The 23088-nt window shown below is 36.9% G+C and overlaps 1 protein-coding gene across 1 annotated transcript; it reads right to left on the bottom strand.

The window, feature by feature from the left end:
• Positions 1 to 7731: 7731 nt before the first annotated feature.
• Positions 7732 to 21888, bottom strand: LOC113954774 (prostatic acid phosphatase-like). Its single transcript, XM_027659549.1, has 10 exons — positions 21775 to 21888; positions 20341 to 20436; positions 17433 to 17519; positions 16687 to 16839; positions 14492 to 14590; positions 13297 to 13392; positions 10712 to 10844; positions 9382 to 9464; positions 8385 to 8491; positions 7732 to 7888 (listed from the first exon to the last, which is right to left on the bottom strand). Exons 1-10 carry the CDS (start codon positions 21886 to 21888, stop codon positions 7732 to 7734), a joined length of 1125 nt encoding a protein of 374 aa, XP_027515350.1.
• Positions 21889 to 23088: the final 1200 nt, after the last annotated feature.

The raw sequence follows: 23088 nt of genomic DNA, 5'->3' as shown, positions 1-23088 counted from the left end.
CACCATTTTATAGAAAATCTTTGCTAACATCTCTTAAAAATTATATTTTAACCCAAGATCAAGCATATGACAAGTAGTTCTGCTTTTTGTGGTTTCGCTTTTCCCTTTGGTACATAACTTTGCTAGTGAGATTATTTTATACTTGCTTTATTTAATGTAGACATTAAATAAATGTCTGCACATTCCAAAATGAAAGAATATCCCATTCATGTGCCATGGTGGTTAAGACAGGGTCCTGTAGGAATCCCATATGCAATCTGAAGGTACATTGGTAGCATGTATTTTGTTTGAAAATTTCCTTGCTTGTCTTGAATTGTCTCCGTTTTTACTGGGCATTTGGCAGCTATAAACTTGTCATATTCTGCAACAACTAAATCCTGGATATTTTCAGAAAAAGATAATAATAATTAAATTATATATAATAAATATATATATAAATTGTATTATATGTAATAATAATATAATAATAATAAAAAAATCATTCTTAATCTATTTACAGTTGTCCAAGCATTATAATGCAAGTTTACCTAAACAATTTGAGTCTTGTTTATGTTAATTTGGCTCATTGTCATATATTTTAATTATCAAATTACGGCATTAAGTAGAATTAACTTAAACACAATTATCCATTTTAAGTACGTGTATCTATCTTAAAGGCTTGCTGAAGCATAGCTTGATTGGCTTTGAAGTGGACTGGTTGCAAAAGAACTCATGCTTTAATGTACTCAGGGGTTGCCTGAGGTAACCACTGCTGGTGGAGCTCAACCTACACTCTGAAAGGATGGAAGTCACTGCAGTCAAGGCAGATGGGCATGATGCTGCTGCCAGCACTCATGGACCAGGTTTCAGTAAACAAAGTGACACATTTTTCAGGCACTGTTTTGAAGCACTTCTGAGAAAAACAAAAGACTATCTTGCTGTCCTGTGTTGGGGTGTTTTCACTCAACTGTGGGAAGTGGGAAGGGACAAAGGAATTAATTTGCGACACAAGAAGAATTAACTTAATTATGCTGGTGACAGAACATGAATCTATATCTTGCACTACAGGAAAAAATGCCCTAAGCCCAAAGTTACTACTCTAAGGCAAGGAGGGGGAAGAAAGTATCTACTCACTATGTCTTAGTAAACTCCTAGTTTGTCCCAAGTTTATAATATACACTTGGTTAGAAGGCACAGAGAGAATTTCTTTTTGGTCTTATGAGATTAAGATGTTTGCCTGAGACACAGAAGCCTAATTTGTAGGTTTTTGCAGGTTTATATATTTCTAGGAAATATGTAAACAAAGTAAACAGCAAATAAGAAAGACACAGAAAGCACTATTCATCTTCACTTTCCCCTCTGAAACTCTGCAGTCTGGTGGTGATTTTGGTTTCTGGAAGACGTAGAGTCAGATCCTTCTGGTAAAGGAAGGATTTTAACTTCTGTCAGCCACATCTCAGATGAGTACCATAATCACTAAGTAAAAAGAAGGAAAAACTACTTCTACCACTACCATGAAACAAATCAAGTCAATTAATTTGATCCATATTTGTGAGTTATGTAAAGTTTGGGTTGGTTTTTTTTTTCTTTCTTTCATTTTTGGTGATCAGTCAGCTCAGTAAATAACGCAAAGAGAAAAGGAAGTGATGAAATGAACAAAAACGATAGTCCAGGCTGTCCAGTGCCACATTTCCCAGGCAGCACAAAATTACTGTTGCTTTTCTACTGTTCATTCCCCATCTTGTTGGCACTGCTTCAGCATATGACAGGAAAATTACTGAACATCACAAGGTGTATCCACTTATATTACACCATCTATGACTATTTAGGTTATTGTATCATTAGCAAGTCTTCTTTAAAATATAACTGGTCTGTCTATGCATTGTTTGTGAAAGAAGAGAGGGAGTTACATTTTCAGGTCATCCCGCTTTTTCAACATGTTTAAAATTAAATAGTTTAAATAATAGTCTAAATATTCCCAAAGCCAAACTGTAATATTTTTTCATCATTTTTATTCATTTCTTCTTTAAGAGGAACTGAAATGAACCTGTTTATGGCTTCATACCTGCAAAAGAATACAGGACTGATTTTTCCAAGGAAGTCAGCTGGTGAAGTTGTAGAAAAACATAGTTTAGAGCAGTTTATTATTCGTTCACTGATATCCCAAATTTATATTCCTACAATAAGATCTACACTTGGTTTCAGCATTTATAAACACTGATGTTTATTTTTCCTCAGAGTAACCAAGGTAAAAAGGAAATTTTCCTTTCTGTGTTTCTACACTGATAGTCCTAAGAACAAAAATCATCATAAAGAATGTGTGTGATGGGGTTTCTGCTGAATAAGGATGAGGGGAATAAAATAATTTCGAAATACCTTAATTTGTGAATTAAATTTGAAATTTATTTTTGCTCAGCAGAAATCAGAATGTTCAAGGTACATTCACTGGGCATGTAGCATGGAAGAAGTCGTGGTCTGATCATGTGATGGGAAAGGGGGACCTTACGTTGGTGTACTGTGAGCAGTGACCTCAGGTAGGATGCACTTCCATAGCTGAACTGAAGTGCTGAGACCAGGGTACATCCAGGTCCATAATCCCCCATCCCAGACAAATCTGTGGGACAGACAAAGTTCTAAAAGGAGAAGATGCAAAAAATGAGCTCGAGAGTCAGCGATGCATCCTCATCGAGGTGCAGACAATGTTCTAACTTTATTCCAAAAATACACACATTATCAAGGGTCCTACAGGGTTCACACGCTCTATTCTAACTTTCTATTGGTTACATTTACTTTCACACACTATATCTGTAACTTTATTGGCTCTAATAGCCAAGGCACATTTCCAGGCCCCCCCATCTTCTGGTTTCTCACACTCTGGATAACAACCTCCTTCCCTGTTTTCCTCTATGCAGCTTTCTGATATCTGCTGCTCAAGGACACAGATCTGCTGCTGGAGAACACAGGTCCCTGCCGTCCAGCACGCAGGCCGGATTGTGCAAGCAGGCCTGAAGCAGTATATGTCCTGCATCATCTAAGATTCTTTCAACAAAGTTCTGAAAATTTTTGAGAGATGGATTTGGGTGAGGAAGGAGGGGAGGAGCTGGGAACTGGACACTAAAGAGAATCATGAAGAATGTCTCAGCTCTTGCATTTTCTATGTAAGCCTTGTGCAGTCTGGGAAACCAACAGAAAAGTTGCCCTTGCCTTTGATGGGAGAAGCACGAAACCCCCTTTACAGCTTTTGAAATTCCACTTCTAAACATTTGGCAAAACAAACCACATTAGAAGCAACTCAAGCAGCACGAGTTGGCACAAGTTCCGAAAAAGAAGAATCAGGAACAAGTTCAGAATAAATAAAAAAATGCCTAGAAATTTGGTTTTGACAGCCAAAGCTATGATCTGTTAGAAGTCTGACATCAATAAAGATGGAACCTTCGCTTTTCCTTTCTATTTCCTTTCTTCTAGCAGTTTTTTTTTAATTACTTCTTATTAAGGGAGGTGTCATGATCAATGTGTTTTTGAAATGAATCATTTAAATAGTTTGCACTAACTTTCTTGCGAGGGCTGCAAGGCCTAGGAAGGCTTTTGGCTGGTGTCTATTGTGGGACGTTAAGGTAATACAGAACAAACAAGCTTGTTCTCCTTTTGTTAAGAAGTAGTTAGAACTGGTTGTCTCATGTTGTCGGAAAATATTTTTACCCTTATTTGGATGCTATAGTAAAGGGGTTCCATTTTTTGACTAGAGGGAATAATTTATTTTTATCTCTATGTTTGCTGCGACATCTAACTACAATGCTTCTAGATTAACCACACATCCTATAATGGTTTGAGAAGCACGGGAATTGTTGCTTGGGACCTGCTGAGAAGAGAATAGATATTTACAATGAGAATTCTGAATCTCAGATTCTTGTTAGAGGGGAAAGAGATCCTTTTATTATTTTGATTCATTTTTAGCTTAGGGAGTAGCAGCTATCTGCTTATGAGGTAATTTTTAAAAGGAATATACTTTTCATAGGCTAAGTATCTATTTTAAAAGCCTGGTCCAAGGAACGGAAGCTAGAATGGCAAAATTTTCTATATCTCATCTATTAGTCTGGTTCTCTTTAAAATGACCTGCAGGCAATGAGACTGGTGACAAAGGTCCTATCCACTGTGAGAAAATAAAAAATAAAAAAGCAAAGAAGTGCTCACTGTTTTCAGAAGTTATTTACATCTGATTGTTCTGATCCAGCTTTTGTAGTAAGAACACAAACTGGTTTTGCAATAGCAATATTAGAAAATGTAACTAGTGAGAGATTGCCCAACATGTTCTGCATGCTTTAGTGAGCACGTGGCTCTGGATTTTTTTATTCTGTAGCAAGTACATTTTGTTATTAATGTCAAGAGCAGTGTGAACTTACAGACTTCCCTGAGGCACAGAATTCATATGATCAGATCAGAGTATACAACCAAGGTAACATAATGAAAGAAAGGTGTTTGAAAGCTAGTTGAAACCATAAATTATTCTTCTTTCAAAATTAACATTTGGCCTTGTTATCTTTTGGAAAGAATATTTGAAAGCCTCGTTGGATCAGCAAATTGTATGCTAGGTCTTCATGGTAGCTAGCCTGGCTGTTGTAGGCTTCTCTTACGTCTAGATTCATTGTCCATTTTTTCCATGTCTCACCTTCCTTCTACATTGAGGTGGGATATTTGTGCATGTCTAAGACAGAAAAATGAAAAAGAAATATATCCCTTTGCTAGTAAACTGACATTATCCTAATTTGTGTGGCTTCTGGGATCTGTTTGTGTTTCATTACTTCCTGAATCAAATAAAGTCTAAGGACACTGGAATGACTCCTCCTTCTGGGGTCTTCTTTTGAAGCACTGCTTCTGTCACCAATTCTGGGAGATCTTTCCTCATTCTTCAAAAGAGGGTAACACTCCTTCAGAGTTATTTTCTAATCTTGCTGTAAATTTAGGTGATAGCCCTTTAAAACACTGTAACTACAATTACATTTGTGAATTAGTTCTCACAAAATCCCTTTGGAATTAATAGGTCTTGAAAATTACTCTGGTTTTGTACTGCACTTGGATCTTACCACCTTATAAAGTAAAGCAAATATACGTGAAGGATAAGTCCCTGCTTTCAATAATTTTGGGTTGTTGTGCTGAGGAATGTTTTCTTTTGATAAAGATCAGGAGACTGTTCACGCTGATGGAATTTAAGGAGAAATGTTAGACTGTAGTCACACCACAGTGTGGAAGGAGTTGTTTCATAAAGCTAATCACACTGAAGATCATGGGGGAACACCTAAAGATAAGACAAAAAGAGAGAATCATTCTTAGCATGTGGCTTCCTCCAAAAATATGGCAAACCTGTTAATAGTGCCTCAACAAGAGGGTAGCTGAGACTAAGTGTGGAAGACTTAACAAATTTGCTCTCATTTTGATGGAATTAGAAAAAGTCTTATGAAATTTTGAGTCAATTCACACTGAAATCTTCCTGAGCAGCAAAAAGAGTGCAGAGAGAGCATAGTTTTATCTCCTTCCCAAATATTCTGAGCTAATTTTGTTTCCTATGTTCCACAATATGGTCATCATGATGTGGAAGAACTTGACTCTGATTTGTACCACCCTCAAATACTGCTACTGTATTGTGTGATCCGTAATAATAATACTTGCATAAGCCCTTTATTTCCCTGTAGTGGGGACATAAGTTCTTTCCATGAAACTTAAATTAAACATTTTTCCAGAAACATCTTTATATTTTGGAACTGGTGTCTCCCTGTAGAATAGCTATTTAAGTTAATTTTTTGAGCTTAGTCACTCCTGGATTTCATTAAGAGAATGGCATTTGTGGAGCATTCATCAAATGCTCTGATGCATGCATAATCAAAGTATTAACATCTGCATTAGCAAAGAATGATATTTGACATTATTTTTGACAAATCTGAAAACAGCTGAAATCAGTGATGTTGCAGCTGTGTATGTTAGGTGTAAATGTGACCTATAAACTCTTTGCATCACTCTTCAGCTTAATTTAGCTTCCTGGTGTTAAAAATCATTTGTTTCAGCCTATCTGCTTTCATAATGAACTGGTAGAGCACAGTAGTTTAGCACAGTGCAGTCTTGTCTGTCAGAGTGCTGCACTGTGCAGGCTTGGGAGCAGTGGGCCTTGGCATTTTCCCAAGTGCACAGCAGATCGTTAAAACTGCCTGCAGGAAAAGAAAAATTGGCTTTTCCTAAATTAGCAAAAATAAATTAGGATCTGGCCCCAACAGGTACACTCTGAACCAGGATAAAATAGGGGAAAGTGTCAAATTTTGATATGACAATATGGAAAATGTTTTGATTGGAGCATCAGGTTTGATTGTAACCTCTTTTGTGGTCCATATCTGTTTTCAACACTCAGGATTGCTGATGAAAGCAGTGATGCTGGATTTGGTGTAAAATGCCTGAACACCATCTAACTTCTACTTCATCAAAATTTGAGAATTGAAACAACGTGCAGCCTTTGTGTTGAACTTAAGGCTAAAGATTTGTGGGTTTATTATTGTCAAATTTTGATTATATGATGGATTTTTTTTTGTTGTTTATTTACTTGGACAGTTACACAGTTTGCTTTGTGAAGGAGGGGAACTAATTTCCACAAAACTTAGATTACTAAGCACCACAGTATAAACATGAAGTATTTATCATTATTTTCCATGACTGCATTAATAGCTTGGCCAAAAAAACCCCTCATCAGAAATAACCTCTCCCTCTGCCAAATAACCTTTTGCAATTAAATGTGGTAATTTCCTGATATGTTTCCTGAGAATTTGTGAGCAATGACTATAGTGAAGAAATTTATTTAGTGACTCATTAGGTGCTAATTTTTCATTCATTCTGACTAAACTATCTCTGTTAATGGGTTCTAGATATTTAAGAGGAAATTATTTTCACCCAGATGAGTTGGCTGGTCTGCATTCTTATGATTTCTGACATTTCAAATTCTCCTTGAGATCAGTGATTCAGAAAGCAGTATGATACTTTTTTAATGTTACGTGCAATAGTTGATCATCAAAAAAGTGGAGTCTGTTTGCTTTTCATTTCCCTTAAGGAACACAGAGCTAGATAAAAGACAGACAATGTCATTTTCTGCCTTCCTGTTCCCTCTTTCTGCAAAAGTAAATACTATCAATGGTCAAAATGGACATTTAAACATCTTAATATGGAGATACAGACAACCTACTAAGGAATGTGTTAGTATGCCAATGTGTGTCTGTATATCTTTGACATTCTGGTAAGTACCGGTCTGGTATACTATTCAATATTCATCTCTTTTAATCTCCGAATACCTCCTAAAATCAAGAGAATGCATAATGTTGCTGATCAGCTTGAACAAATACTCTGCAGTTAGAGAAGATAAGGTGACTGTTTTAAGTCAGTGCATTTAAGTCAGTGCTTCCTCAGTAACTGAAGGTCTTTTTGACTGTACTAAAACTAAACAAAACAAAAAAAAAAATCACATGAGAAACAGTACCCTGAAGTCTGATCAGCCTTGACTTTGTTTCATCAGAAAGCTGATCTGGAATGGGTAAATGCATCAATGGAGTAGAAATTATGGCCATGGGTACAATTCTGTCTTACTGGATCTGCATATTTTTCAATTTAGACCAGACCCTTGTGAAAATGGTTGTTACTTTAAATGAGCTGTTGGCAGAAGATCTAATCATGACTTTACTGGGTACATGTCCCCAAAGCACCTAACTTACCTCTTTTGATGTCCTACATCCTACATTCTTTTGTCCAGTAGTGTACGAGGACTGGAGAGACCAACTGAGTAAATCTCTCCAGTGGACAGCGAAATTTGCAGCCAGGGAGAGTGAGAGGGTGAGGATCTCTCAAGGAATTATTCCGATAGTACATTTCTATGGTGTATTGCCTGTTTCAAAATACAGAAGGGTCAAAATAAAGTTAGCCATGCAAAACCACACAGTCTTTCCATGTTGTAGAGATTGTACTTTGGGACATACTTTCAGCCAGCTTATTTTTCTGGTTGTTAATGTGTTTATGGTTTATTAATATCTTTAGTACTCTGAAAAGGTCCTTTTAAACAATAGGGAGTCAACACCAGTTTGCATGTAGTATTTCATCTTTGCCAAGAAGTTAAATAGATTAAAAGGAGAGAGTAAAACCTCTCATAACTGTAATGAAGCAATATATAGAAGGTTTTCAGGTTTACTCTGCTACCATCTACTAAACTGAGTCCAATTATAATAATTAAAATCAACCTATAATATTTTCCTGCACAGTGAACCTCATGTATCCAGTTTAATTAGTCTGGGGTAAATTGCTTTTTTAGACATGAATAAATTGTAAATTAGTAAATTGCTTTTTAGAAAAAGTACGTGTTTGAAGTACAGCTTGAAGGTACTTGCCCATTTTTTTCCTGGTAAAGTTCAAAAAAATGACAGGCACTGTAAGGAGGCACTTTCCCATTGAAGACATTGAGTGCTGTCTGCAAGGCAGCAATGGTGGCTGCATGCTGTGAACAGAAGAAACCTGTAATTAAAGGTCTGTTGAAAATGATTGCATGAACCTATTATTTAACAATAACTCCAGCACATTATCTCTCCACTCAACATTAACATTATTGTGTGGCCTCATTGATAGTTGCCCTCTGTAACATTGAGCAAATAGTGTCCTTTTAAGGCTACATAAACTGAGGTGCTGCATGTATAAAATATACACATATGTAAATACCTAAGAAGCCTTAGTCACTTGCAGTTTTTACCAAAATTAACAGGAGCTTTTAAAAGTTCTTTCAAAAGGAACTAGTGGGTTTTTTCCATTAAATAAACAGTATTAGAGATCAGATCAGTAAGCTCTTTAGCTGATATATACCCGTTAGATCATACTCTAATGGCAGTTTAGAAACAGGAGCTTTTTACTGAGAGCAATACAAAAATTTCCTCCTCCAATGACAGCGTTTGCACATTCTAAACCAAAATACAAGGTCACAATTGATTACATGCCATCATAAGACCTTCTCAAGTAACTGTAAATTCTTTTTTTTTTTTTTTATTTTTATTTTTTATTTTGCTCCTGAAAAAAAGATGCAGGAAGCAGGAGATTTCTTTCTGAATTATCTTCATGATACAGGTTTAGTAAAACATGAGACATGGTTTTTCCAGTTCTCTACTCAATCAAAACAATATTACAAAGAAAAAAACCATGATCTCAGGTGGAAAATGGAGAGCTGCAGGTTTCAAAGCAGTATCTGTTCATTAAAGAATGAAAATAATCAAAAGATATTTAAGATTAACCAAATAAAAATGCTTGTAGCTGTATTTCATGGTGGAAATAAAATTTCATGACTTTCACTGCATTTAATAACTGCAGAAAGGAAGCATAAAAGAAACAGAAATCACTCACCGCAGAATACATAACCATTTTTTGCCGGTGTGAAGGGTTTCTAGCATTTGAGATACGCTTTAGAATAGTTTTTAAAAGAATACCTGAAACAAAATGGGGAAGCAGTGACAATGAAAGAGATGTTAACATCTGTATTGATTGTTGCCATTTTAACAATCAGTTTTAAATGCACCAGATTTATTCAATTGACTTTATTGGTAATTTGTGCAGAATGCCCTGATTAATTCTGACACTATCTTTTATATGAACAGTGGACCTATTTTACTTCTGTGTAAAATGTTTTGGGGATCTCTAATAGCCTCAGCATCTTCAAACAGTGCATTCACAGCTACTTGGTGCCAGCAGACCAGTGCAAGAAGAGTACAGTAATGAATACTACCCTGCTGTGTGTGTAACTCCATTGATTTCCTGATTTTCAGAGAAAAAAGGAAGAGCATATCCTCCAGACTCGGGGCCTTCATAGACTGTATAGTTGTCTGTATTTCATTAAGGTTAACTGCTGAAAAGTTGTAAGACAAACTACTTGAATTAAATCAATGGCTGTGCTAGTATGTTAATGTAAGGTTGGCATCTCAACAAATAAAAATCCTAAAAGGAGAACTGTACAGACAAGCAGAATTAGACAGAATAGGCTTCAGCTGCTGGCACATTTTTAATAGCAATTGTTAGCAAGGACAGATGTTTGAACTTTGTGCTAAGTTTTGTAAGTTGGAGCTTCAGAAATGCGACAAACTGATTCATGCTTATATGTTTATTTGTCTTTGTAGCTCATAGATCCTGACTGAAACCCTGTCCATATAAAATGAAAGGAAACTCAAAAGGTGGCAGTGGATGAATGGAGGAGAATGAGTGACTAAAAATGTATAAAATATTTTTAAATTTCAGCTACTATTTTCTGAGCAGAATAAAGTTTAGAAGCAGTTTATCATCTCATTTTAGGACTCTTGGTAATGGAGTATGAAGACTGTAAGGCTACAAACTCACCATTCTAGATATTATTACAAATAATACTTTTTAAAGTAAGTTACACATGGTGGCTTACATTAAATTCAGACTGATTCAGTTCAGTTAGAATCTGTATATCACTTTGAATTTCTTATACAGTGTAATCTAAATGATACCTCCATTTTAATATTAGATTGGGATGTTCATGATTCATGTCCTCACCACCTCCCTTCCTATTAATCAAAATCTTTCAGTGCTGACCACCAATATCCACATCACGGCACCTTTCATACTTCTACTATGGAATCTGTAGCAATGTTTGTTATATCCCTTTCTTCTTTCTCATCCTACTTTTGTTTTTAATTGGGGTAAGAATTTGGCTTACCTCCCTGCAAACGTGACTTTTGTATTTGTTTGTGGAACCCGAATTCCGCCTGCAATAACAATTCTGAGAGCTTTATCAGCTTGGTCCTGACACCATGAGTAGCCCAAACAGGTAAAGTGTAATTGTTAATATCCTACAGTGAAGAAAGAAAACATGGTTATTTTCTTACCAATTCCTACTGCTAACTGTTGTTTGTTCTGGCACAAAATGCTTGTCAGAACAAATTCGGAATGTTTCACTTAAGTAACATTTTCTCTTTGTAATAAAATGATGACTGTATTTTGCATTTAGACAGCTGTAACATTCCTATTTATAGCATCCTACCACTTGTAAGAAACTTGAAGGGTAGTGTTCAACAAGAAGAGGAAATATAATACTAAAAATTATGCAAAAAGCAACTGGCATTATTTATGTTGTCAGATAAAAAAAAAATCACTGCATGACTTTTTCAGTCATCTCCTCAGATATATCTGGGGATCTTTACTGGAACAAATCCTATATAAACATCAAGATTTTAAGGGCTGGTAACTCTGAGGTATAAGTGGGATGCAGAGATCAAGTGGAAATATGTACAGCTGTAATATGGATGTACCCGAGTAGGAGGTAGATGTACAGGGATGAGACATATATAGATGAAATTCACATCTGCTTACACCAGGTCTGTTGGATACTGACACAGTCCTTAAGCTAAACTGGAATGAATTAGTCTTTCCTCAGGGATGCAGTCCAAGGTATACTAATGATCACAACTGTGAGAAGGGAAGATATGCACAACACTTCTGGTTTGCACTACCCTGAATTCCTGTTTAATCAATGTTTGTAACTTTTCTTTGGAGCAATGTAACCTTTGGACTGAGCTCACTAAAAGGAGTGTTCTTGTAACAAGTGAGCTCAAAGGAAAATGTCAACTACTTAAAGGATTTGTTTAAACAAGAGAAACAATAGGACTGTTGGATTAAAACAGCTCAGATCACAATGTTATCCATTTCTCTTTTAACAAATGTGATTTGTGTCTTGAGGAAAGAATTGGCTAGTAGCATGCTATTTAAGACAGTGCTGTAGGCAAGCAAGCACATCAGTCTCCAAGTTACCTGAAAGTCAGGTGACAGCCAAAAGTAACAAACACAGAGAGATGCACGCTATTGTAGTTTAATGAACTGTATTTAAAAACTATGTAAGGATGGTCTCTCTGTATCCTTGAAAGGGTGATGGTGACTTCTATGGCAGATGTCTTAACTGATACCCGTAGAGTCTTCAGTGAGTAGTATGAAAGACAAAAGCTCATCAAATCTAACACCAGAAGGAAAAACCCAATTAACTTTTTTGTCTTCCAGAGTTCAGCTAGATCCCTGATGGGAGCTGTTGATTTTGCACATTTCTCTGGTGACAGAGCTTTCTCAGTATAATATAAAAATTGAAATAAAAAGTTGCGGTCCTGAACTATCCTGCATTGGAAAATGTGAAAGGGTGACCTCACTGAAATTACAGTGAGATATCCCAACATTTTAACACTTCTTTTAGCTCAAGGGCCCTGCTTAACATTTCATTCAAGATTGCTTCGACCAAAGTTGGACCTCTGCAGAAGCTGCAGGACAGAAGTTAAGCTCATTAGCATCACACACAAATATTACATGTAACTTGTGAAACCTGACTTAAAACTGCCTCAGTTTTCTTGGGAATATCCAGTGAATGGATATGAATATCCATATGAATGAATGAATGACCTATTTGTCATTAATATTTGAGTTTATAAATAGTTACACATGAAAGTATTTGTAGCAAATCAACAACAACTTTTTAACACAAGACTCTGCAATTTTCACTTGTGTCAGCCAAGATAAGTCTAGACTTTGAAGTTATGTGAAGAGGGGCTTATTGCTAAATTAAGGGCAGTCAGGCTTTTTTTAAATCACAAAGTTACCAGACTGTGGGACCCAGATGCCCATGACAGTTTGGCAACACAATATCCCTTTTGATATAAAATCCATGCTTTTGTTGTGATACCCCTGGTTCCTTGTTTTGAACAAGCTCCCAGATTTGAACAAATATACATTTGTGTCATTCCAATGGCTTCTTAATTCCTGAAAATACTCTGACCACTACTGTTCCTGTGCAAATAATAACTTCTCTTGCTTATGCAATTTGCATAAACTCTTTGTTGAAGGATGCTTATATTTCTTTGCCGGTGACATATTTTATTCATGTGTATCTTCATGCTGGTGTTTGGAGGAGTAACAACAATTTTATCTAAAGATATGCTTTTGTCTAGTTCTCCGTATGCAGTCACTGACAGGATCTTGAATTTGATGGGCCACTGGTTTGTGTTAATTATAGCGGTGGACGACCCACAGCAGTCTGACACAGTATGTTTATAGGATTTTCAGTTGTAAGTTTGATGTTAGGTGAAGGTTTCTGGGGAATAATAGTCTACAGTGCAAAAAATTTCAAAGGACAGACCTGCTGTCTTTTGATGTCTTACACACAATAAGAGGTAAAACTAGTTTTAAGAAAGTATTGGAATTTCTATTGCACTTGACGATCCTAAAGGTCTTTTCTAACCAAAATGATTCTGTGATTGTATTTACCTCATATTGTAAAGTGTCCAAGAGCTTCCAAATTCTTTCAGTGTTCAACTTCTTCAGTGAGTATCCTGTATTAGTGGCTAAAAACTTCAGAAATGGCTGGAATACAAGAATAACAAATTTGTGGTATACAGGGCCTTTTTACATAATTTCTGCACGCTGCCATACTAGTACATAGGAATTGTTAGAAAGAAGAGAGTCTTTGCACTTAAGCAATGAACCACTGCTTAGATGTAAGAGAATCTGACCTATTCATCTAGACAGATTTGGGGATGTGAGTTCAGACCTGCAGTATGATGGTCGTTTATGCTTGGTGGAAATGTTCAAAAGGAGGTAAAGGGGACACAAATACATGAAGAACTCTGGCAGAAATCCAAAAAGTGCTTAAAAGAAGTGGGATAAACAGAATTATGATGATATTGGTACTCAGGAGAAGGAAGGTATGATACAAATTTGATAAAGCTGGGAATTATTGTTTACTTGCATGTAACACCCAGATGCAGAGCCACAGGCTGAGGTTGGTGGCTAAAGATAATAGAAAACAAGGTGAGTTTCATACTGTCATTTTGAATACACCTGTGAAGAAGAAGGTTGCAGCAGAATAGACATGTGATTACATACTCATGCAAAGTTTTTTGATGATAGAGAAAGACAGGAAAGGATACCATATAGAGATGAGAACAAAATGTAAGTGAGCACCTGAATGAAGACTTTCAGTATGAAGCATGAACAAGTACTTAAAGAAAGCACTGAGGCTGTTATAGAAATTCTGGGGAATTGAGCTGTGAATGTTCTGTGGAGAAAGAGGAATCTGAACTAGTAGAGAATTATACAGAGAGAGACGTCAGAGGTCTTGCTTTACATAGGAGTAAACAGAGAGAAGTATTGGAGTAATTTAAGAGGCATTGGCACTGATTTTATCTGAATTTTGTTTTGTCTAGCCCCATAGAAGCTAGGTTTTGTAAGGAAGTCAATAATTCATCTTTTCTATGACTTGCAATTTTCAGTTGATAGGAACAGCCCAGTCCAGCTGGATCTGTAATGTGGTAATTGTTTTTTTTGTATGTCGTCTACACCCACTGTAAAGATTAGAGATCTGGAAGAAGCATATTGATTGCTATTTTTTAAACCTACCTGTTATATAATATTGAAGAAGTGGTACAGTTTAATTAGATTTCCAGAACTGAAAATACTTTACCTTGTAGTGCTTGAGTTGCCTTTGGAAATCCCTTGTTGTGAAGGTTTCTCTCAGAAGTTCGTTGTATTTTGGGCAGTGTGAGAAAGGTAAGTATAGCAACTGAAAAGAAAATTGCAAAACACTAGTTAGGCAAGGTGCATCTTGTTCTGCAATTCAATATGCCCTTGCAGGATTGTTGTTCTGATTGGCAGCACTAGTTAGGACAAGCTGAAAAATAATTTGGGAATGTAGTTTTCAAGGATATTCATCTTTAGGACTCTCAGAGTCATACTGATGACTACTTAGAAAATAATCTTTAAATGTTCAGAGGAGTAATAGCTACAGTAATTCAAAGTTAAAGGATTCATTTACACAAGATGAAATTTGTCCCTTGACAGAGGACTAACAAAAGACCTCATGAATTCCTTTGTTCTTGGCTTCTCCAGGAATGATTTCACTCATCGCCAAGCAACAGCTGGACTTCAATAGAAATCTTTGTCCATACGCAGCTGTATTGAGTGGACTTACCACAGCTTCATTTAGTTCAGCCTAAATTGTAGAAACTTGTGACATTTCTTTAACTCAGTTTTGTCTTTCATTAATCTAAGACATATGAAGGTTAAAGGTTACATGTGACTGGAATAATTTAAAAACTTTTAATTTCTTTCATTTATTTAAGCTAAACTGAGTTTATTCTTGTTTGAAGTCTTTTTGTGTCTAATTTTAAACAAAAGTTAAAATTTGACATTGAGATATTCTTAGTGCTTTCTCCAATGTGCTTTTTTCCTTTTTCTAGCAATAAAGTTTCATCTATAGAGTCCCTACATTAAAATAACTTTTAAAAGGACTTGATAGTTTTGAAGGTATAATGAGCTTCGAAATCTTCACAGCAGTTCCTTGATCTTTTTAGAAATACAATTGATCCATTCTAGAAGATAGGAAAATATTTTTGAATTATAGCCATAGGTTCATGAACAGGCATGACTTCACTAATAAATGATAGGTTTTTGTTTTGGGTGGTAGGATACATGTTGTCTCAAGTTCAGCCTGTATATGTAGTAAAGATGAATGAAGTTAAATAGTCGGAAAAAGTATGAAAAATGTGCGTGTGTTCATGACTTTTTGATTTTTTTTAATAAAGTTACTTTCTCCCCTAGATGTGAATGAGGTGCAGCACCTGCTTGCTGAGTTTGCTAGTTGTGTTGATATTGGACAGGTATTCCTGACTGTCTGCTGGGATACCACCATGTGTGACAGTGTCAGAAGCAGCTCCTGACTCTATGCCAGGCTATGTGTGTGAACAAGAAGACACATTTTTCCATATCTCCTCTCTTCATGCTCTCATCACTCCAAGGTGAGAACCTATTTAACCTGATTCCCCCATCATCACAAGCTGTGTTAACTAGACTTGTGAGCCCACACAATTTATCTTGCTTCACATTTGCAAACCTTCTCTTTCAAACTGGGACTCATACTGCACACATCCAATCTTTTCTAACTTTTTACGATAGGTTTTCCATACACAGGAAACTCCAGCTCCACTCAGCTGCCCAGCCTTGTCCTCTAGGAGGTGAATGTGCAGGCTACTGAGCTGCTATCCACATGCTTCCTTATAGCTCCAAGGTGAGGAGCTGAGGAAGGGAGATGAATAAATGAATTGCCCTATGAACTCCTGTGCTTAAAGTTCTGAGTCCTCCTTCCTTTTCCCTTTTACTTTTTTCACCCATCCTCAAAGTGCATGCACTTACCTGCAAGGTGCACGAAAAAAAATCCTGTGACTCAATTCTCACTGTAATGTAAGTCCCAGAATGATTCTTTTGTCTTTTCTGTTGACTGCAGACTGAGAAATGTTGAAGCACTAGTGATATTAGGTATGTTTCCTCTTCTCACACAAAGAAAGTAATTTTCTGATAATATTAGGATTAATCTGCTTCTATAGTGATTTACTCACATTACAGATTAAATATTTTTCTCTGTACCTAGGACTTCTGGTTTTTTTCCTATTTTGTTAAGACCAGGTCTCTGATATGTAAGTCCATTCCTATGGAAACTCTTGTCAATATTTCTATTCAGCTTATTAGGCCTTTCTGGACAATTCTTGTAAGATAATGTACTCTTCATTGGCTTTACCATGCATTTTTGCTACATCTTCATCTCATATTCTATGTACTTCACTAATCATTAAGGGAAAGCAAATGCCTCTAGTTTATACTCACATTATCATGTGACAGTGGCACTGTGTGAACTGGAATTGGTTGCCAAAGGATTCTGGGGTTCCAAATCTGGTCCTGTGTCAGTGGGTACAGTCCAGCAAGACTTGCCTGAGCACTCATAAGCGTGTGATCACAGTCAGTGCTTTGAACATAAATCTGAAAAGAAAAAAAAAAGAAAAAGAAAAAGTTTGGAAGGTCATTTCTCCCATTAGGTTTGTTTTTCTTTCCTCTTGGTAGGAAAGAAGGGGGATGGTACTGTGCTGGGGAAGTTGTCATTAAAATGGAGTGGCATGAAGAAGGAGGATGAACAAAGAGTGAAACTGAAATAAAAATTCGTGGAACAAGTGAGCTGCAACATGATAGCATTTCCCTTCAGAATGGTAGTGGAAAGCATCAGACTGACTATTGGACCATCTAGTATTTGGGACGTCATATGTGCATTGAAAAGCTGGAACGTAAATGAAAACTAAATTGTATCTTCAACTCCATCTCAAAGTGGCATTGGAGATATTTGACATAGATACTGCCCCATACAGTAGTGACAAATCTGAACCTGATGTGTAGCCTGGTTTTCAGTTGACCGTCAGTCTGAATAAAAGCTGAACCAGAGTTTCACAGATAATATGAAATTCCATTGAATTCAATCACTATTAGTTTTCTCCAGCCACACCAGGTTTAGACACTCATGCATCCAGGAAGTCCCATTAACATCCATGACAAATATCCTCCCGCCCAGATCCAGCACTTGCCTCACTCTGCTTGTATACAACGCTCAGGAAATGAGAGTATCTCCTCCGTGTGTACTGGCCAAGCTCATACTGTTGTTGTATGCCAAGCTGTAGAGGTAACAGAACAGAGTAAGAGGCTAAAGAAATGTGCTAGGCATTCATTCCTACAATGACAACAAAACCCCCAAAATATTTCATATTATTTTCATAAAGACATTTTTCCTTTCACAAGTGAAGAATGAAAGAAGACACGGGAAAAAAGCAGTAAAGTTGCTGTGTATCTAATACTGGATAATGTTAGATATGATTTCCTGGTGGATACAGTTTTTTATTTTGCTCTATGGAAAGATATGTGTATGTTTATCTGAGCTAGTGAGACTGGCTGAGGGGCAGGGTGACTTCAAGCAGGCATAAAGATGTCTCAATACCATTTGTCTAGTTTCAGCTCTATTGCTGTCTGAGATGATTAACTGCGAGTGCAGACAGAGCAGCCACCTGTCCATGAGGACACATACAGGATATGAATCCCATAGAGTATCACGAGTGACTCCATATGGAGGCTACAGTTTTAGCTTGGGTAAGACCTAATTTTTAAGAATAGAAGACTTGAAGTAAAAGTCATCCAAGGCTTCAGGTATTGTGCTGCAATGCTTAATTATTATTAACAGTCTGAAACATTTGATTCTTGGTTCTTGCCTGACTATGTTCCCAGCTTTCAGTCACTGGATCTTGTTATGCTTTTGAATAACATTCACCATCACAGATCTTATTCAGAGTTAAACAATAATCCATAAAATGAAATCAAGTCAGTTAATCTCTGTGTTAAATTAGACTGATGACAATTCTCCCTTACAGCAAAATGGTTTTTCCAGTCTCAGCATTTTAGTAGCTCTTTGCTGAAGATTTTCCAACTTACCTACATAATTTTGTGAACACATGACAGATGATTCAGAGAACCACAGAATCAATTAGGTTGGAAAAGACCTCTGAGATCATCGAGTCCAACCTATGACCTAACACCACCATGTCCCTAAGTGCCACATCCAGTCTTTACTAAAACACCTCCAGGGATGGTGACTTCACCACAATCAGGTGCAATGTCCCTGTAATAGTTTCAATATTTTCATCTTTTTACTTGTACCTAGTGTTACCTGGCCTAAATTTAAATATATTCCACTTTGCTCATGTAAACATTACTGTTCACTGGGATCTCAACTACAGTGATTACTCATTGCTTCCTAAAGTAATTTTATAGGATCAGAGGATAATTCAGACTGAAAGGGACCTCAGTAAGTCTCTAGTCCAACCTCTTGCTCAAAGCAGAGTCAGCTATGAGGTCAGACCAAGTTACTCAGGGCCCACTGTGTGTGTATGTGATCACCTCTTTTTGTTGCTGGAATTGTGCATACAATTTCTTAGGGTATATGTGTGGCTTAGGTTTCTGCCTCAGCTTGCCTAGCGCCTATGTTGTGAAATCCTGACACCTGAGTCTTGAAGTGTTCCATGCCCTGGAGCAAGCTGGCATGGAGAGCTGAGCTTGAGTAGTGTTTATATGGAATGATTGAGTCACAGCTGAGTTAAAGCATAGTAAGCCAGTCTGTTACTCCTGTTTCTTCAAGGGAGGTGACATGGGAAAAAACAGGCTTGATTTTGCATTGGAGATCATCCTGGCCCCCTAAGAATGATGGGGAAGAAGAACCCCTCAGGCAGTTTGTTCTATTCTGATTTTAATGGAGACCTGGCAAGTGACTAATTTGCCCAGGAAAGAGACCCACTGGACATAAGGGGAGGGGGTGTGCCTAACAGAGAGACACACCTCCCAGTCTGCCTCCACATGCACAGTAGCCATTTATCTGTGACAACCAGAATTCTGGCACACCTAAACTACTTCAGTGAAGCTGCCTGGTTCCCAGAATGCTGTCAAAATAACTAGTGGACTTTTCCATCCGAACAACTTATCTGGGGAAAAAAAGGAATGAAGCGCAGGCACACAAACATGGTGGGTACTGCTGGTGGGAGTGGAACAGAAGTAGGGTTAAAAACACCTAATGCCCACATATTGCCTTCCAGTCTGATAGTGCAGGAGTTCACTCTTGGCTCCATTCATAAGAGGTGGCAGCTAATGGAAGTTACAGTCAATGCAGACATAGTTTCTGAAGTTGCCTCAGCTGCTGTGACAGCTGATAACTATGTGCAAGCTCAGTTCTGCTGTATTCCACCAATGCCTGCATTAAAATAGAATCATAGAATATCCTAAGTTGGAAGGGACCTATCAGGATCTTCGAGTCCAGCTCCTAGCCCTGCAAAGGACACCCCAAGAATCCCACCACGTGCCTGAGAGTGTTGTCCAAATGCTTCTTGAACTCTGACAGGCTTGGTGCTGTGACCACTTTCCTGGGGGCACTGTTCCAAAGCTCAGTAACCCTCTGGGTGAAAAACCTTTTCCTGATATTCACTTAAACCTCCCTTGACTCAGCTTCATGTCATTTCCTCAAGATATAGTATGAGGAGTTTCTACCAGTGCTGACCTTAGTAGTTCATGAGCTAGGAAACATTCCTATTCAGCAGAGATTAAGGGGGGGTCTGTGAGTACTTCCACCATCTTATGCTGCTGTCGGATAAAGCTTTATGTGTGGTCTCACGTAAACTGAGGTGGTCACCAATGCCTGACTCCTCCCAGGAAACCCTAGTCTGCAATCAGACAGCTGAACATGCTGCTATTGACCACAACAGGCTGACTCAGTGTCATTTAAAGTTAGTGAGTGCTGTTGCTGTAGTTTTCTAGTAAGTTCTTTTGCTGTCTTTCTGGAGATCTGTATATGGCAACTTGATAAGGGCTTTCTCCAAGTAGAAGCAAAGTTTCAAACCCCAAATATCAATACACTATCTTCTAATATTTCAGTATATTTCCACAGGTAAGCAAACTCACCTTAGTAAGCTGTCCATATCCTTGCTGTCTTACAATTTCTTTGTGCATATCAGTTGGAAAAAACTCCTCTGGGGTATGATCACCATGGCGAAATACCTGATAAAATAGATGAAATTCCCTTTGTGTTACTGGTAGTTTTGTGGTAAATATAACTTATTAGTATAGTCACAAGAAATATGCAATGAGAGTGAGTACGGTATGTGACAGATGCTAAACATATTAATAGTGCTTTCTTTAGGTCTAGATAGCTACATTTCCTGTTTGATTTATTTAGGCAAATATAACTGGGTTTTTTCCTGGCATTTGAGAAGTAATTAGCGGAAATAAATTTTTGCGAGTTACAAAAACTACAATATATCATAAGATATTGAAGAGGTTTTATGTGTTTTAGGAGGTATAGACCACAATATTAAATAAACTGAAAACAAACAGAAGCATGTAAGTAATTTTGCAGAAATACTTGAACATTAATATTTTGCTATGACTAAGCTGGAATTCAGAAGGAAAAAACCCAAACTATTGCTCAAGATAACAGTTCTATGGCTGACTGCTGTGAAGTGCTCTGTCTTGGCAGAAATTAGCCTTAAAAAGCCATATGTTGACTTTTTTATCACAAGGGGCGATAAAAGTGTTATCTGATATCTAAATACAGACTAAACTGTTACTCTGAAAACACTGAACCTGATCTGGAATTTCACTTCAAATAAAAGATATATTTATAAAGATACATCAGAATTTTTCATTCCTACAATGACTTCTTTCCTTGTCCAGCACAATTCCTGTGGATATGTGCCATATAATTCTAAAATTTTAACACCAGATTTTTTTTTATTTCTTATTTCAAGCAGGGAGAAATAAAATAAAAAACTGCAGCACAATGATTATGTAAGTGATTTACAAGTATGTGTAATGTTCAGAATGAGATTCAGGCTTCCTGCAAACAAATGGTATGTCATAATCATTGGAAACAGCATTTGTTTCACAGTACTGGTTCTGTGTTGCTTGTTCAATGTTATGGTACACTTGTTTGAGTTTCACATACTGAAATTTGTTTTGCATGTTAATCCATTGAAACCACTGGAAAAGTGGAAACTCTTCCATAGTAAAGAGGGTTTTGCATAGTCAGTATTTAGTTATGTAATCCTCTTTTACATTTTAAAACAGAATCCTGCATTATTGTCTCTTAGTACTACAAAGTAAGCATTCTATATCCATCCAGAAAGTAAAATTCATCTAGAAATGCACAAAGGAGATAACATTTTAAAATCTTATTTAAAATTGGGACTTTTTTTTGGACAATGCAATAACGAATTTTGAATATGCAGGAAACACTTTAATATTCAAAAAGTACTCCCTCCTCCCTACCCTAGAGTAGAAGAGCAGTAAGTGACAGGTTTTGAAGAAATTCCATTTGCCCGTGAACTATTTACTTACTATGGACACAAACTTCAGTTTTCTTTTAGCTGTTGTTTGGTGAAGAAAGATGCAGAAAAGGCAGAACATGAAACACAGACTCCAGATTCCACAGACCAGCTGCCTTGCTCTCATCCTGAGGGTAGCTTTCAGCTATTTTACACACCAAGGTCCCTAGCTGGATGTGGTAACATGGTAGATATATGGCTAAGAGGGGTGGAGTCAGCTGTGCTTAGTGAAGTCTGAAAGTGGACTGTGAACTTGCCTCCTCCTGCCTTTTTTCCCTTCTAGGGTTAGTGTTTTTCAGGGAAACTATAAAATGAAAAGGAGACTTTTCATCTGTACTCAATTCCTGTGTCCCATGTATAACATGGAGTGGAATTTCTGAGTCCTCTAATTCCTGCCCTGGCACTTGCAAGGCAGGTGAAGGTGAAAAATGAGAAGTTGCCTTCTATTATTTAAGCTAGGATTTAGTATGGGTCAGTCAGCTTTCCCAAAAGGGAAAGTGCTGCAGATATTTTACTGTATGCAAAAGCACTAGTAAACCATCTGCATTCCTAATGCTCACACAATTTTCTCTGAACACTTTGTACTAGAAGGCTAGAAGGAGCAGTGCTGACAAATGTTCTTTCATAATGAATCTCTGGATTCTTCCCTGGATTTGACTGTGGTTTGCAGGAGGAATAAACAGCAGAAGGTTTTGTTGCATAGGACCAGGAATAAACCTAAGTTCATCACAAAAAAAAAAAAAAAAAGAAAAGAAAAAAGGAAATTTTAATCTCTTCTCTGTCTCTAGTGTTAAAGCCTGTGCCACTGTTTTCTAGAACTATCCCCCAGAATTTTATACAGCTAGTTAATTTTTATTTTCAAATTTCTCTTGCTGCAAACCCTCTCATTATTACAGTGTGCATAAATCAAGAGTTGTTTCTGTCATTAAATAAGATAAAATTTTATTAAAAAATAATAAAAAATAAAAAAGACAGGATGGATCTTGCAAGTTATTGGTCTACATTCAGTGTTGATGGAAGTCCTTTTAATATGTTAAAATTGAGGGTGATTTCTTAGTCATCAAAAGCTCTCAGTATGTAAGTATTTAAAAAAAATTAATGAAAAAAATTTGTCATGTTGCTACCCAAAAAGATTATATAATCTCAAGCTAGTATATGACAAAACACATATAACAAATTTTTCCTCTGAAATCATTAGGTATAGACTTGTCTAGAGGGATCTGTTCTCCTTCCTGAGGTAACAATTTTGTATCTTTCACATCATAGATTCCTCTATGAAAATTCAGAGGTCAGACTTTCATTTCTGCTTTTTGCCTGACAAGTTTAA

This window comes from Corapipo altera, unplaced genomic scaffold (genome assembly GCF_003945725.1).
Source record: "Corapipo altera isolate COAL_440 unplaced genomic scaffold, ASM394572v1 44b, whole genome shotgun sequence".
NCBI lineage: Eukaryota > Metazoa > Chordata > Aves > Passeriformes > Pipridae > Corapipo > Corapipo altera.
The sequence above is the reverse complement of the archived record's forward strand: the minus strand, read 5'-3'. Positions and strand labels throughout refer to the sequence as shown.